At 37.1% G+C, this 13,196-nt stretch overlaps 3 protein-coding genes across 3 annotated transcripts; 1 reads left to right on the top strand and 2 right to left on the bottom strand.

Moving 5' to 3' along the window:
• Nucleotides 1-41: 41 nt before the first annotated feature.
• On the bottom strand, nucleotides 42-2,141 carry snrnp25 (small nuclear ribonucleoprotein 25). Its single transcript, XM_086175555.1, has 5 exons — nucleotides 1,816-2,141; nucleotides 987-1,077; nucleotides 771-876; nucleotides 606-680; nucleotides 42-522 (listed from the first exon to the last, which is right to left on the bottom strand). Exons 1-5 carry the CDS (start codon nucleotides 2,089-2,091, stop codon nucleotides 465-467), a joined length of 606 nt encoding a protein of 201 aa, XP_086031681.1. The 5' UTR covers nucleotides 2,092-2,141; the 3' UTR covers nucleotides 42-464.
• A 273-nt stretch (nucleotides 2,142-2,414) lies between these two features.
• On the top strand, nucleotides 2,415-5,979 carry polr3k (polymerase (RNA) III (DNA directed) polypeptide K). Its single transcript, XM_086175722.1, has 3 exons — nucleotides 2,415-2,612; nucleotides 2,733-2,820; nucleotides 3,335-5,979. The coding sequence occupies exons 1-3, from the start codon at nucleotides 2,502-2,504 to the stop codon at nucleotides 3,460-3,462; spliced, it is 327 nt and encodes a 108-aa protein (XP_086031848.1). The 5' UTR covers nucleotides 2,415-2,501; the 3' UTR covers nucleotides 3,463-5,979.
• cdip1 (cell death-inducing p53 target 1) lies at nucleotides 4,144-11,707 on the bottom strand. The gene is made up of 5 exons (XM_086175721.1): nucleotides 11,627-11,707; nucleotides 9,393-9,542; nucleotides 8,925-9,077; nucleotides 8,475-8,757; nucleotides 4,144-7,223 (listed from the first exon to the last, which is right to left on the bottom strand). The coding sequence occupies exons 2-5, from the start codon at nucleotides 9,466-9,468 to the stop codon at nucleotides 7,112-7,114; spliced, it is 624 nt and encodes a 207-aa protein (XP_086031847.1). The 5' UTR covers nucleotides 9,469-9,542; nucleotides 11,627-11,707; the 3' UTR covers nucleotides 4,144-7,111.
• Between the last annotated feature and the right edge of the window lie 1,489 nt (nucleotides 11,708-13,196).

Below are 13,196 nucleotides of genomic sequence, written 5' to 3'. Positions count from 1 at the left end.
TATTCAAAAGGGGCTTATAAAGTCACTTACTGTCCACTTCAAGTGGGAACGATTCAAATCAGCAGGTTATATGCACAATTGCCATGGCTGGACAATGTCCCCATGAGACCAAAAATAAACAAAACACATGTTTGAAATGTTTTTTTTTTTAATTCAAAACAATTTTTAAAAATATAACTGTAGGTTGGAATAAAAAAATAAGACTTCCAAAATATTTTATTTGCATATAGAAGCAAAGCCTTTATCATCAACAAATTTCCAATCAAAGAAGAAAAAAGAAAATGAAAAAGAAACTTTTATAATTAACATGGACATTGGTATTTTTCAGCGGTTCGTAGTCAAAGGTTGGATTTTTTGATAAAGATTAGAGGTCCATGTATTCAAACTTTTGAATGAATTCTAAGAGTCCCGCCATGATATCTTGGAATAACTTGAGGCATGAGGTCGCTGTTTTCTGCCAAGTTTCACTTTTTCCTCAGTCTCTTCATGAACGTGACTTCATCTCTGTTCCTGGTTCCATAACTGAAGATACAAAAAGCACACAATAGAGTTAAAGCTGAGCCAACAGTAAACATTTATATCATACACGTCTTCCTTTCACTCACTCTTTGAGCCTCATCTTGTCATCGTCAAGCTTTTCTCCTTGAAAAATTAAGCAATAAGTTCGCCAAACATATCTCCTGAAAAAGCAAAGACAGAAGTAGGAATTTAAGAAATTATAAGCATAGCCTCAAATGTTTTTGTGTTGTGTTATTTGGGCGATTGTTTACCAGCTGATGTGTTTCACTCCACCTTCCCGTTGTTGTTTCAGCTCCAAGAATCTGCGGATAGCCTTCTTCAGATCCTGGACAGTCGCGTTCTGCACCACCACTATGGCTTCATGGCAGAAATACTTTTTTAATGATTGCCAATTATCAGATTTCTTTTAAATGGTGAGAAATGTCTTTTGATACGATGTTAGAAAGCATACACGGTTCTAAACTTACGCATCACCTCGCCATCTGCCTTCAGAACCCGCACAGTCATGGCCTGGCCATATTCCAGAGCAATCTGAGAATTCACCTCCTCCAGCGTCACCTGCAAATACACATCAGGCTTCATTTTTAACTTCTTTGTAAATACAGCAAAGTACTTAAAAAGTTACTTAACTAAAAAGTTACCTAAAGTTACTTAGCAGGGTCCAAACTTGAAGAAAGTTGCATAAAATATATAATTAATAATTATAAGTGACTATTCAAACAACTGTATTATACCTTCACATATTATTTTTTGACTATTTTTTCTTTCTAATGAGTTTTTCATACGTTTACCTATTCACGTGTTTTGCATTATAATTGTCAGTGAAAGTTATGGTAACACTTTAATTTTTTCTAAGGTAAGAAGAAAGTAAAGACAGATCAGCTCATAGAAAAGAGAAAAGCACCCAAAACAAAACACCAAAGACACCAGTGAAGTGTTTGCTGTGAGACATCAACCAAATATTCTGTATATTTTCTTCTTTTCTTTATTTTTGTTGAGGGTAATATGTACATATCCAGATTTATCCAGACGAAGACTTTGTTTTATTTTACAGCCTGTTTGATTTTCTTCATTGTTGTGAGTCCCGTATACACATTACATGACCAAACCGAGCCACAGCATAGGCTAAATTTATCTTCTTTTTTTTTGAACGCAGTGATGTCGATATGATGGAATTGAAATCTGTTTATCATGTAGGGATATATGTACATTACGCATGTTATTTATAATATTTCTCATTCCTGTAAATGTGCAAACTTTCAGACTAATTGGAGGAGGGTGTAATGGATGGAGAACCTGAATTGGAAGGTCGCAGAGTAAAGGATCCTGCACAAGGCGAGCGAGTCCCTCCTCGAAAATGTCCAGAATCTCTGAGTGAGGAAGAGCCTCCTCGTCCTCTTCCTCCTCCTCTGCCTCTTCATCTGCAGGCTCCACCTGGGTTTTCTCTTCATCATCCACCGTGTCACTAGGATTTTCGGCGGCGACCTCGCTTCTTTCCTCCATTATTGACAACCATAGGACAAACCACAAAGACGATCTCTTTGTTTTTACCTCGACATGGGTCGGCACCATGTAAACATCGCAGATTGTTTTGGGTTGTATGAACGCGTGTGCAGCACTTAATTAGTTCCGGAAGGAAACCGTAGCGTGGCTCCAAACTTTCAATATATTACGGAGTAATGTCAAGATCACGATAGTCTATTCATTAGAGGTGATTCCAGAGAAAAAAAAACACTTCTGCTAAATGAATGCCTCACAACTAACAAAACAATAACCCAAGAACTGAATAATTTATGCGTCACACTAGGAACCATATCGTCATTGTGTTGTTGTTTCCACCCGAGCATAAAATAGTTGCACCAGACGTCTCCAGCTGCTTTTCCGGTTCCGCTCTTGGGGCAGTACTGTGCATAGTTGGGAAATAAAATTTGACCAGGCATATAAAGCGTTTATTTCTGTTGTGAAAACTTCTGTCCGCTAACATGCTCCTCTTTTGTCCAACTTGTGGAAATGTTTTAATAGTCGAAGAAGGACAGAAATGCATGAGATTCGCCTGTAACACCTGTCCGTATGTACACAATATAACAAGAAAGGTGAGTTCACTGCTGCCAAATATAACCATCTGTCATCTGAAACTTTTGGGGAATTTGTGTCTTTGTTTCTCGAGTTGGGTGTGTTTGGGTTAAATGTTTACTTTCAATTATTCTCTCCAGGTAAATAATAGAAAATACCCTAAGTTAAAGGAAGTTGACGATGTTCTTGGTGGAGCTGCTGCATGGGAAAACGTGGATTCAACCGCTGGTCAGTGTCATGTCCATTATTACCCTTGTCCAAGACACCATGTAGCTTTTGTGAATTGGAGTTTAAATCAATCGCTACATATTGATGCTCTGCCATTTGGAAAAGACTTTAACATGTTAAAGTGTGAAACGTGAAATATGTCACTATTACTACGCTTAATCGGCTTACCCTTTCAATGTTACATACTTCAATGCTTTTTACACTCATTTAAAACCATGTCATCTCTATATATGTATAGGTTAAAGGCAAAAAAATTAAAAATTGAAGTGTTAATAGTGTGTCATAAAAATTGTCATTTAAGGCAAGTTTTAGCACATGTATTGCTTTACAAACAACACATATACATATATAATTTGATTTTAAACTATAAGCCAAATTTATAGAACTATCAAATAAAAACAAGGTATTTCTATTTGATTTTATATATTGAATGATCCGAACAAACTGAAAGTTTTAGTAGAATACAGTTTACACAAACAGCCTATGTTTTTTTTAACACTTTGTATTTTTACAGAAACTTGCCCCAAGTGTGAGCATCCTCGGGCATATTTCATGCAGATCCAGACACGATCAGCGGACGAACCGATGACAACCTTCTACAAATGCTGCAACGCTCAGTGTGGACATCGATGGAGAGATTGATAACATTTGCATTTTGATAATGTATTTAATATTCACCATATTATTCTCCCTTATCCTGGGCTCATTTTATACACTTTGAAAATTTGAGTTTATTTGCTGCAGATTAACTTTAATTTTCCCTTTGGTATTTAAATACAGTTCAAAAAAATATAACATTGCTCTGCACCAGGATCCTGAACCACAAAGCCGGAGTTTAGTCTCCCGTGTTGATATGGCTGGAAACAAAGCAATATCAGCTTTTCTTTTTTAGTCGTCTGATCCCAACATCACCCATTTTTGACCGGAAAACCTAGTTTTGATAAAGTATTTAGGGGGGTGATATTACACATAAATATACATATTTTTTTGCATTATTGTGCCAATGTCATGATACCAGTAACTGCGAAACTGTAGTGGTACGAGGGAACCATAGCCCCTAACCATTTCCTCATGAGACAATAGTTTGGCACCGTTGGGTCTATTTCAGACTGACTCTGATACTCCCAGCTGGTTTTGACTGTTGAAAATGTATTATGTAAAGTAGTAACTTGTTAATATATGTTACAATTAAACCATTCAAAATGACAAATGGCAAAGAGCTTAAATAAAGAGTGAGACCACGTATTGTACCTGCTTTGTGTAACAGGCTGCAACTCAGCACCAGGACATGAACAACTCTCAAAACAAAATTTCAATAAAAACTCATGTTCTGATTTTTTATTGGTAAAATAGTAACTGTATACAACAGTCAAACAAATCTGACTTACATAGTTTTACATTATCACAGACATTAAGAGAGCAATGCAGACCAGCATTTTCCGTCATACAGTACTCAAACCTTCAACGTAGTCCTTTGATTGAAATGTGTTTTTCTGATCCCAAAAGGGAAAAAAATGTTTTCGTGCAGATATAATGTATTCTGTGAGCTTTACTGAGATGTATGGCAGACGGACTGCACCTCATGAACAGCAGAAAATGCTGTTGTGGAACATCCGATCAAATTCATCTCAGCAGAATCACCATCACAAATGTCTGATACAATCATCTGTTTGCAGCTTCTTTCTAGCAGAGACTAATTTCTTTGATCTATTAGAAAGACATCTGTGTTTTCTAACATGCATGTGAGCACTGCAGGTAATCTTAAAGGGCTGATGCCATATCAGAATGGTTACAGGCTCAAATGGTGTAATGCAATGATGGTGAGGAGGCCTGTGTAACTGAAGGACCAAAAAAAATGCATCTAATCTTCTACTGTTAAGTCTGTGCTCCCTGAAAGCTTAGCTGGTGATGTCAATGGCAAAACTGACTGTCCAAACAGGTCTCAATAGATTTGAGGTTGTTGACATTCTTTTACCTCAACCCCATGTTAGCTGTGCAAAAAAATAATTAAAATCATTAAAAGTGACAGAGGTAAATGTTTGAAAAGAATGATAAGGGCATGAAAGTATGGCATAAGCCTTAGCGCCACCAATGTGCCGTTTGCTAACACAACTTAAGTTTTCAAAAGTTTTATAGTTGCAAAATGCACTAACAGGTTCAGTGATGGCGTCATACGAAATGACGCCTTATGAAGTAAGACACAGGATTTTTGAAACCCCTCTGGTGTCATCCCTCACCCATCACCTCAATCCTTTTTTACACTCTTAAGTGTATGAATGGAAGGATATGCCCTGCAATTGAAAAACCCAAGAAAAATCTCAACTGTTGGCTACTTTTATTTATTAAGTTAAAGCGCACCTATTTTTGTCAATGCGCAAAATGTAGAGAAACAATTAGCTGCAGTTGATCAGTATAAATACAGACAGTTTAGTTGTGGTATTAAACACTCACAAACAAGAGGGTTACTATGTTGAATGAAATGTACTGGACAGAAAAAAATTGCATAATCAATGTGCGGGAGAGAGTGGAAAACTGTAGGAAAGCTGGAATACTTTGCTATTATGGGATGCATCTGTCACCATAATTCATCATCAATTAGATCATCTTAACTATACTATTCTGATTGAGTGAGATTCCTGAATTGGATGTCATTATAAAATTGCCAATTTCTTCAAATCATAAGTGGGACCATGATGTGTTTATCTATAAATGCCGAGAGCATGGAGGGAGCAAAAAGCAAAGGCTCAACAGTCTGGAAGTAGCTCTCATTTGCATTTGCCTATTATTTGGTTAATAATAGCACTTAAGTAAATGTATATACATGTATTGTGTATCTTTTGTGTAAGAAAAACGACTTCCCTTCGATAAGGCCTACAGCTTCTTAACTTCTTTCCCACCAATGTTTTTTGATACCAGTTCAAATCCAATACACGCAGATCATTCTTCTCTATGAACATCAGAACATGAAATTAATCTGTTTTGTTGCAGGGTGAAATGCATTTGTTGTTCAAGTACTGAATATTTGTCACTTCAACCAAAAATGTAACTTTTTTCAAAAGCAAATTTAATTCCCTCAGCCAAAAATCAACGAAAAAAAAAAATCAAACTGCTGGTCACAGTTGCCATCTGTATTTACGGCGGTGGCCTACTTGAGTGACCTATTTTTTTAAGAGAAAAAAAAGCAACAACATAGAAAATGTAAAAAATTAAAATGAAAAAAAAAATCTCCATTGGCAGGAAAGAGTTAATTTTATTCTCCATAAATCTGTTCTTTATGCTGGCTGATACTTAATGCATCAATTATCTGTCCAACTAAAAAGTCACATCAGTGCATCCCTGACTCAATAGATTGTTGGGTCTGTTTTCTGGCATTATTTGTTTGCAGTAATTTTTTTGCTGATTGCCAGCATTTTAACTTGACAGAGCCCCCACATCATGCATGCTTTAGGAGGGAAAAAACAAACAGTAAACTTTTACTTAAGTGCAACATGAAAACATAGAGGTGTGTAACAGCTCAAGAGTAAGTCACTAAACTTCTGCTTCTTTTACTTTCGGCTTTTCCCTTCAGGGATCGCCACAGCGAATCAACCTTCTCTATCAAACCCTATTTTCTGTATCCTCCTCTCCCGCACCAACTGCCAGTAAGTGAACTGAACATCTTGTCAAAACTGAATTAAGCCCAGATTAAAATACAAGAAAAAGTAAAATCATTGTCATTCAGTAAAGACAATAAGATGAAAATGGTTTGCTCACATTCAAAAGGGGATCATGATAAAAGGAAAAAAAAATCCATTGTATTAGACACAAAGATGTTCACATTAACTAATTATAATAGTGAATACAATATAATTACAACAAAAACTGCTAACCTGCTTCCTTCATTGTCATTTAAAATCAGTTACAGATAAATTCATATAAAGTGACCATTTTCACAGCTTCCTCTAACACACTACCAGCTGATTCACATGTGTATTAATACGAGCCTTTTCTTGAGATTTCCATTGATAATGAGATGTATCTGCATCTCTGCTGCATATCATTTAAGTTATCTTCTGTAGTTTAGCTATATCTTTATCAATTATAATGCATGTTTATACAAGAAAGGATTATGCTGAACAGTATATACAGTAAATATTTTGTGAACTAATGAGAAAACTACAGTTACAAATGGAGCGGGCTGCACATCACATAATAAAATGGGGTGGAAAAAAGCCTGTCACTACCAGCAGGAGGACCTGTGAGTTGTGTGTGTGTGCATGTATGTGACTTCATAGCATACCGCCATCTGTGGTTAGCATATACGCTTGTATGTGTAAATGTAACCCTTGCAGTAAGGGCAAGTGTGTGTCACATCCTTGAGGTCATCAATCAGGCAGGGAATCAAGCAGCAGCCGAGATCACACCTAAGGGACAAGAAACAAAACAAGAAACAAAACAAGTTTCAGAGCCAAACACGGCAACTTGTTTGAATACAAAATATGCAAATCAGCAGCCAGAGTACAAGTCCTGCCACAATGAAGAGGAAAGTCTGCTGACTGGAGACAAAACACATTTGTTTGATCATAAAATAAAGAGTATTTTGATACTCCTTGGACAGCAACCTTCTTATAGATTTCATGAATATTATATGCTGATTTCAATTAAATAATTTCCGAGCTTCCTAGAGCCTCATGAAACAGTCAGCTGTGCGCTCATTAAAGAAGAGAGTCTGGGTAAGTAAATGTGCATACATTTCTTGTTGCCCCTGATGTAATTACATTCAAGCAAACCTGCTCATTTAGAATAGATTAGCCTTTTATCATCACTGTATGTTAAAAAAATGAAATTGAAATTGTTTACCCGGAAACAGGTGTAGTTACTGTGTTTATTAGCTGCTGTGTTTGACATATACAGTGTGAGGCTGATATTCTGGCTTTCCTTTATCACTTAAAAGTGTGAAAATACACACGCACGCACGCACACGCACACGTATATATACACAATTAGCAATAAAATGATTATAGTAAAGAAAACTAAAAATAGAAATAAACTACTGAGACAAGCTGATTTCCCAAATATTAGTCAGTGTGAACAAAAAACAACAAATATCAGTAGAAAATGAATAGTAAAACATTGGGACATTTCTAAATTATTTACAAGACATCACTTTTTCTAAAAGGAGTTCCCAAGAAAATGGCAAGAATCTGATAACTGGGGTTATTATTCATGAATGAAAAACATTCTAGCCTTACTTTAAATAGTTCATTTAAAGAAAAAATAATATTCCAAATCATGGATTCACCATCTGTCCTCTTGAATGCCTGGACAGAACACGATTCAATGTTGTTTCAGGAGGATCTTTGTGATCATCTTTCCACACAGATTTTTACAGATTCTGCAGTTCCCCGTAGTTTAATAAGAACTCGATCCTGAATTTTACCTTGTAATTCAACAGTATTTTCGAAAAGCTGGATGTGCAAACCAACAACAATGTGTTCACGGGTTCAGTATATTGCTATATAATTGAAATATGGCTCTCTCGCATATTCAGTTCATTCATATAATACACTGTATGTTGGATAATTAAAAAAAAGAAAGTGTATTTAATCTCAACTTTTCCTGTCCTAATTTATTCATTGGAGAATGCCAGTCACATTGCAGTGTGACCTACTTACCCGACAAAGAAACAGAAGAGGCAGAAGAGTGTGTTCATTAGTCCAACATCGTGTGAGATTCGGGTGACAATTGACTGCTGACAATGCGGACACACAGTCTGCACCGGTGAGGTCTGGAACATCTCGCCCTGCAATACGGTCACAGTTGTGGCAGCTCCTGAAGGAGCCAGGACGGACACTGTGTGGCCTCCCATGTGGACAAAGGGACTTGGACCTGGACCCGGACCCATTGGACCCGGAACAGGGTGAGGAAAGTGGCCAGGTGGTGGTGGATAGGCACCACCTAAACAAACAGTAATAATACGTTTCAAGTAAGTGAGGGGAAAGAAGAAAACACTTTCACTTTCCATTTACATCAATTGAATAGAAACATAGATCTTGCATTTTAAAATGAGAACGGTAATATGCAATTTAAAAGTTGGGTTAAAATCTTCAAGAAGTCAGTAGCACCTTGGGGGGGCATTGGCATGGGCATAGGCATGGGCATAGGCATGGGCCCCTCGACAGGAACGTGTGGGGGCAGGAAGCCTGGGTGTTGGGCCTCGTAGGGCGGAGGGCCATAGTCTGGAGGCAAGGGCTGTCCCTGAGGAGGGCCTGTTCTTACTGGAATGTTTGACAGATAACAGACAAAGAACAGCCACAAACTGAAGAATTTGGAGGGAAGCAATGCCAACTTGAAATACGTCCCAAGAAAACAAGAACCATCTATTTACATGTATTTAGGCATTGTAATTGTTATTTACCAGAACGGTATACTTCTGTTATAAAATAGAATCCACAAAAAACACTTCACACTTTAAGAGTCACAATGCTGGGATTAACCTCGTGTTTTACAGCCTTTGTAAAAATCAATTTAAACAACAACATTTTATAATGTCATTGCTCTCCACCAGACTTGTGCATGCATAATTTCTTTACCAGGCTGTCCATTCTTCTCCTCGATAAGAGGGGCACTGGGTCCTCCAGGGTACGGAGGAGGTGGATCATTGGACATATTGACCAGATGTCTGGACAGAGAAAAGTGCTGGATGCAGGGCTTCACGCAGAGCTCTCGTTTGGACTTTCACTCTGGCAGAATGAAAGGCAAGCACAATGTTAAGTCCCAAGTCTCATTATTCCCTGACACCAAATCATAAAATGTTCTAACAGCAGTCAGAAGGGCTAATCGGCACTTGGTGTGATAGTAGATCTCATTCAGCACACATTTTCAGAGGTAAAATGAAGCAAAGTATCAAGCAAAGTTGGGTGTTGATAACAGTGATCGAAAGGGCTGGTGCTCTCCTGAAATCCATATTTTTTGAGAAACTGCCTGCAAATTGGGTTGATAATTACAATAAGGATTCTTATCAACAGCTTCAAAAGGCTTAAAAAAATTAGATATTTCCAAAAATAAAGGATAAGACCAAGAATGTTTCATTGCAAGATGATCTAATTATCATGAGAAGAAGTGGTTTATACTCACTTCTGTAAATAAATGCAAACTTTCACAAGACCTGAATTTAAACTGATATGGTTGATGAATTTGAAAAAAATGACAGGAGACATCATCAAAGAATAATAATAAGACAGTCGCACCATAAGCAATTGTATTATAACTTTGAAAATGACCATGTCAAACATAGAATCTAATAAAATAAAAATAAAAAACACAAATTGCAGTTTGTATAACCTGTCAAAACTATATCCTGCAACAGGGCTTGGAGGTGATTAAGCAAGGTGATTGCGGGTACAAACAGTTTATGGTTTCCTGTACACTTTTCCAAGATATACAAGAATGTTCAGGATCTTATGACCCCATGTGAACATAAGCACACAATACTTTTTGTAAAACAATTGTTGAAGAGCTATGTTTGACTTTGATATATTCTTGCAAAATTGTAGTATATCAGTGGTCCTGGGACAGCAAACAATTCCTGAACGTTCAAAGTCAAAGCTGTATCAGCTTAAAATTAATTGTTGTTTTTAACTTACATTAATGTATTTTACAGTATTTGTTGATTTTCCTTTTCATGTAGTACTACATGAAAGGATACATAAAGTGGATAAGTACTATCCACTTTAAATAAAGATGCAATGACAACTTAATGTTGTCCATTTCCAATAATTCCTCCTCTTTGCATTGTAATAATTCTCTCACTCTAAAATCAAGTCAGATTTTATTCATTTATTGAACTTTCAATATTTCTGGACAGACATTTCACATTTAAAGAGACCATAATTCTGATTGTGAAATCTTCCCTTGCACTTTACAGTTCCTGTCAAACCATTTGGTGTGTAACAAACACTTTTAAAAGATACTTTACTGAGAAACCATCCATATATTTGTGTTAAATCAAGCACCTTATACTACAGACACAATTATGGCAGCTGTGCTATACAAAAAGCGGGGCTGGTTAAAACCGTTTTAAAGTGACATTCGATGGAGATGGAGAACATTGACGGATCTTTTTGACATTTCAGAAGTAACCATAGTTTCTGTCCTCCGAGTAGATATGGAAGTGAAACCCAAACGTCAGCATCGCCTTAGCAACTCGTCGTTAATTCTCGATCTCTTAAGAAAACAACCGGACCATTTCTGTGTTTACTGACATGCGTCGCTGCTGAACGAGTGTTTCAGCTTCTCCTGGCTACTGTCAACAACCTAGCCGGCTAGCTGCTTTTTTTCAAATCCTTTCCGAGATTATCCAGCACAAAGCTACTTGCACAACTAACCATGAATAACATCTTTACGTAACAGAGGCCAGCTGGACCGAATAGCGAAAATTCAAATAGGGCGCGTTATCCAAATTTAATATAACGATACATTTTAACCCTCGCTGGCATAGCGAATACTTCTACTAGCTAGAACAACTGGCAATGCCGAGTGACTTCGTCTTTAGTAAGTCTCCCGCGGTGACGGCTGGGTTGAGGATTCCCAAAAGCGGTTAGTACTCAGCGGGTTAGATAACTCTGAGGAAGCCTTGGCGTTTGTTAGGCTAAAACACAACAAACATGTTAGCTAGCCGTTGGTGTTAGCTAGCTCCCGTCGCCATTCTAAACGCAAAACAGCGCGGTGGAAAGAAACCCCGCAAACCCCGCGACGAAACACTGTCATATTTGTAGCCTAGCGGTATTTCTGAAACCGAGGCCAAGTGTGCCTGACGAGGCGTTACCTGCTCTAGGGAGGAGAAAGCGCTGCTGCTCGGCGGTGTCTGAAGTTGTCTGACTGAAAGCAGCAGCTCAAGATTAAGAGAGTCAACATCCGCTGACACGATCTGACGATTGGCGGCATCTAGTGACTCGAGCTACTGCGCTTGTTAAAAAAAGAAGAATTTAGAGCTATCAAAAACTGTCAGATGGCTGTTTTTGGTCAGATATTTGCTGAAACAATGTTCTAAAAACTTATTCATGGGCAAAGACGTTTCCTCCAGTGATGTTATATATAAATATGTTCGGATCTGGCATCGGTTTAACATCGAATTTAAAACATGTTATGTGTAATCTATTATTTTGAAAGTACATACCGGAAGTACTACCATATCTTTTGGCTTTTTACCAAACATCTTTAACGTTTTACTTTTTGTATTTACATCAGAAGACTCCACAACTCTGTAACTTAAGGCCCATTCTATCAGTAAACCAAAATGATTACGTCCACTTATAATGAAAGGATTATATAGATTCACAGATAATACATTCTGCACCTTCACGTGTATTATTTGACATACTTGTAGTTTCTTGCATTGGCCGCGAGAGAGCAGCAAGCGCTTTTTATTCAAGGTCAATGTCCTGTTCACGGAACAGTAGAGACATTTTCGTTTCTATTATAGTGTGAGTGAAAGATAAGCCTTTAACTTTCCAGAAAGATAAAAGAAAGAAATTAAAAAGAAAAAATTAAAAAAAAAAAAAGAAACAAAATTTGTATTTGTATTTGCAGATGACTTCATTATTCGTTGAGCTACTCGTCTTGAGTAGCCATCAGCACAAGTCCAGTCTTGGTGAGGAACAGAATATGACATTATTATATTCAATGAAACCTCAAGGACCATCATTCTGCCATGACAGTTAATCAATGACAGTATCAAATCCATCCTAAAAACAAGAAAAGGAACTTGGATGCAGAAATAGATCTTGAAAGTTTTGGTAATACTATTAGTATTTGCTAATACTGTTTACATTTATGTGAACTCCTTAAATGTCCCTGCACTGCTTAAATCTGGTTACTACAGTATGTAGTAGTAGTCATTTTTTTTTATTTGTCACTGCTTATCTGGTTGCACTGCAGATGCCAAAGTAAGAATTTTATTGCACAGGGGAACACATTTACAGACTGTGTATATGAATCTAAAGGAAATCTGAACGCTAACTACAATAAAACCTTGCTGAGGTTGAACAATGAAAAGTGGATTTTGATAACCATTGGCAATCAGGGTCAAGTACTTTGGATGAGTGGTTCTTCAGAGAGCTTAAAGCTGCCAACAGAGGTCATGCTGAAAGTTAGAGAATTGAATCTACTGAAAAAATATTTAATATGATGTTCTTATCAATCTGTCTGAACCACAGTTATGAGCTGAAGCTAGGGACACAATAGCTTTAACATATTCAACTTAGAATCCAATAACAAAAAAGAAACAGAAAAATACAAATTGCATTTTTACAGTGAGAAATAAGCTCAATCGGGTTGGTTATTTGTCCTCTCACCCGTGTTCCTCATAAACAGTATCAGCCCCATTTAATGTACGA

Source organism: Fistularia commersonii, chromosome 28 (genome assembly GCF_037954325.1).
Source record: "Fistularia commersonii isolate RoL2024-O1a breed Wild chromosome 28, RoL_Fcom_v1.0, whole genome shotgun sequence".
In the NCBI taxonomy this organism is placed as follows: domain Eukaryota; kingdom Metazoa; phylum Chordata; class Actinopteri; order Syngnathiformes; family Fistulariidae; genus Fistularia; species Fistularia commersonii.
This window is presented reverse-complemented; position numbering and strand designations above follow the sequence as displayed.

Excerpts from the sequence above, each read along its gene's own strand:
- snrnp25 (XM_086175555.1), bottom strand. The coding sequence starts at position 2,091 with ATGGTGCCGACCCATGTCGAGGTAAAAACAAAGAGATCGTCTTTGTGG. Across the intron at positions 1,078-1,815 it reads TCTGCGACCTTCCAATTCAG|GTGACGCTGGAGGAGGTGAA; the intron begins GTTCTCCATCCA and ends GTGTATTTGCAG. Across the intron at positions 681-770 it reads GGAGTGAAACACATCAGCTG|GAGATATGTTTGGCGAACTT; the intron begins GTAAACAATCGC and ends TTGCTTTTTCAG.
- polr3k (XM_086175722.1), top strand. The coding sequence starts at position 2,502 with ATGCTCCTCTTTTGTCCAACTTGTGGAAATGTTTTAATAGTCGAAGAA. Across the intron at positions 2,613-2,732 it reads TACACAATATAACAAGAAAG|GTAAATAATAGAAAATACCC; the intron begins GTGAGTTCACTG and ends TATTCTCTCCAG. Across the intron at positions 2,821-3,334 it reads AAACGTGGATTCAACCGCTG|AAACTTGCCCCAAGTGTGAG; the intron begins GTCAGTGTCATG and ends GTATTTTTACAG.
- cdip1 (XM_086175721.1), bottom strand. The coding sequence starts at position 9,468 with ATGTCCAATGATCCACCTCCTCCGTACCCTGGAGGACCCAGTGCCCCT. Across the intron at positions 9,078-9,392 it reads GGAGAAGAATGGACAGCCTG|TAAGAACAGGCCCTCCTCAG; the intron begins GTAAAGAAATTA and ends CAAACATTCCAG. Across the intron at positions 8,758-8,924 it reads CATGCCAATGCCCCCCCAAG|GTGGTGCCTATCCACCACCA; the intron begins GTGCTACTGACT and ends CTGTTTGTTTAG.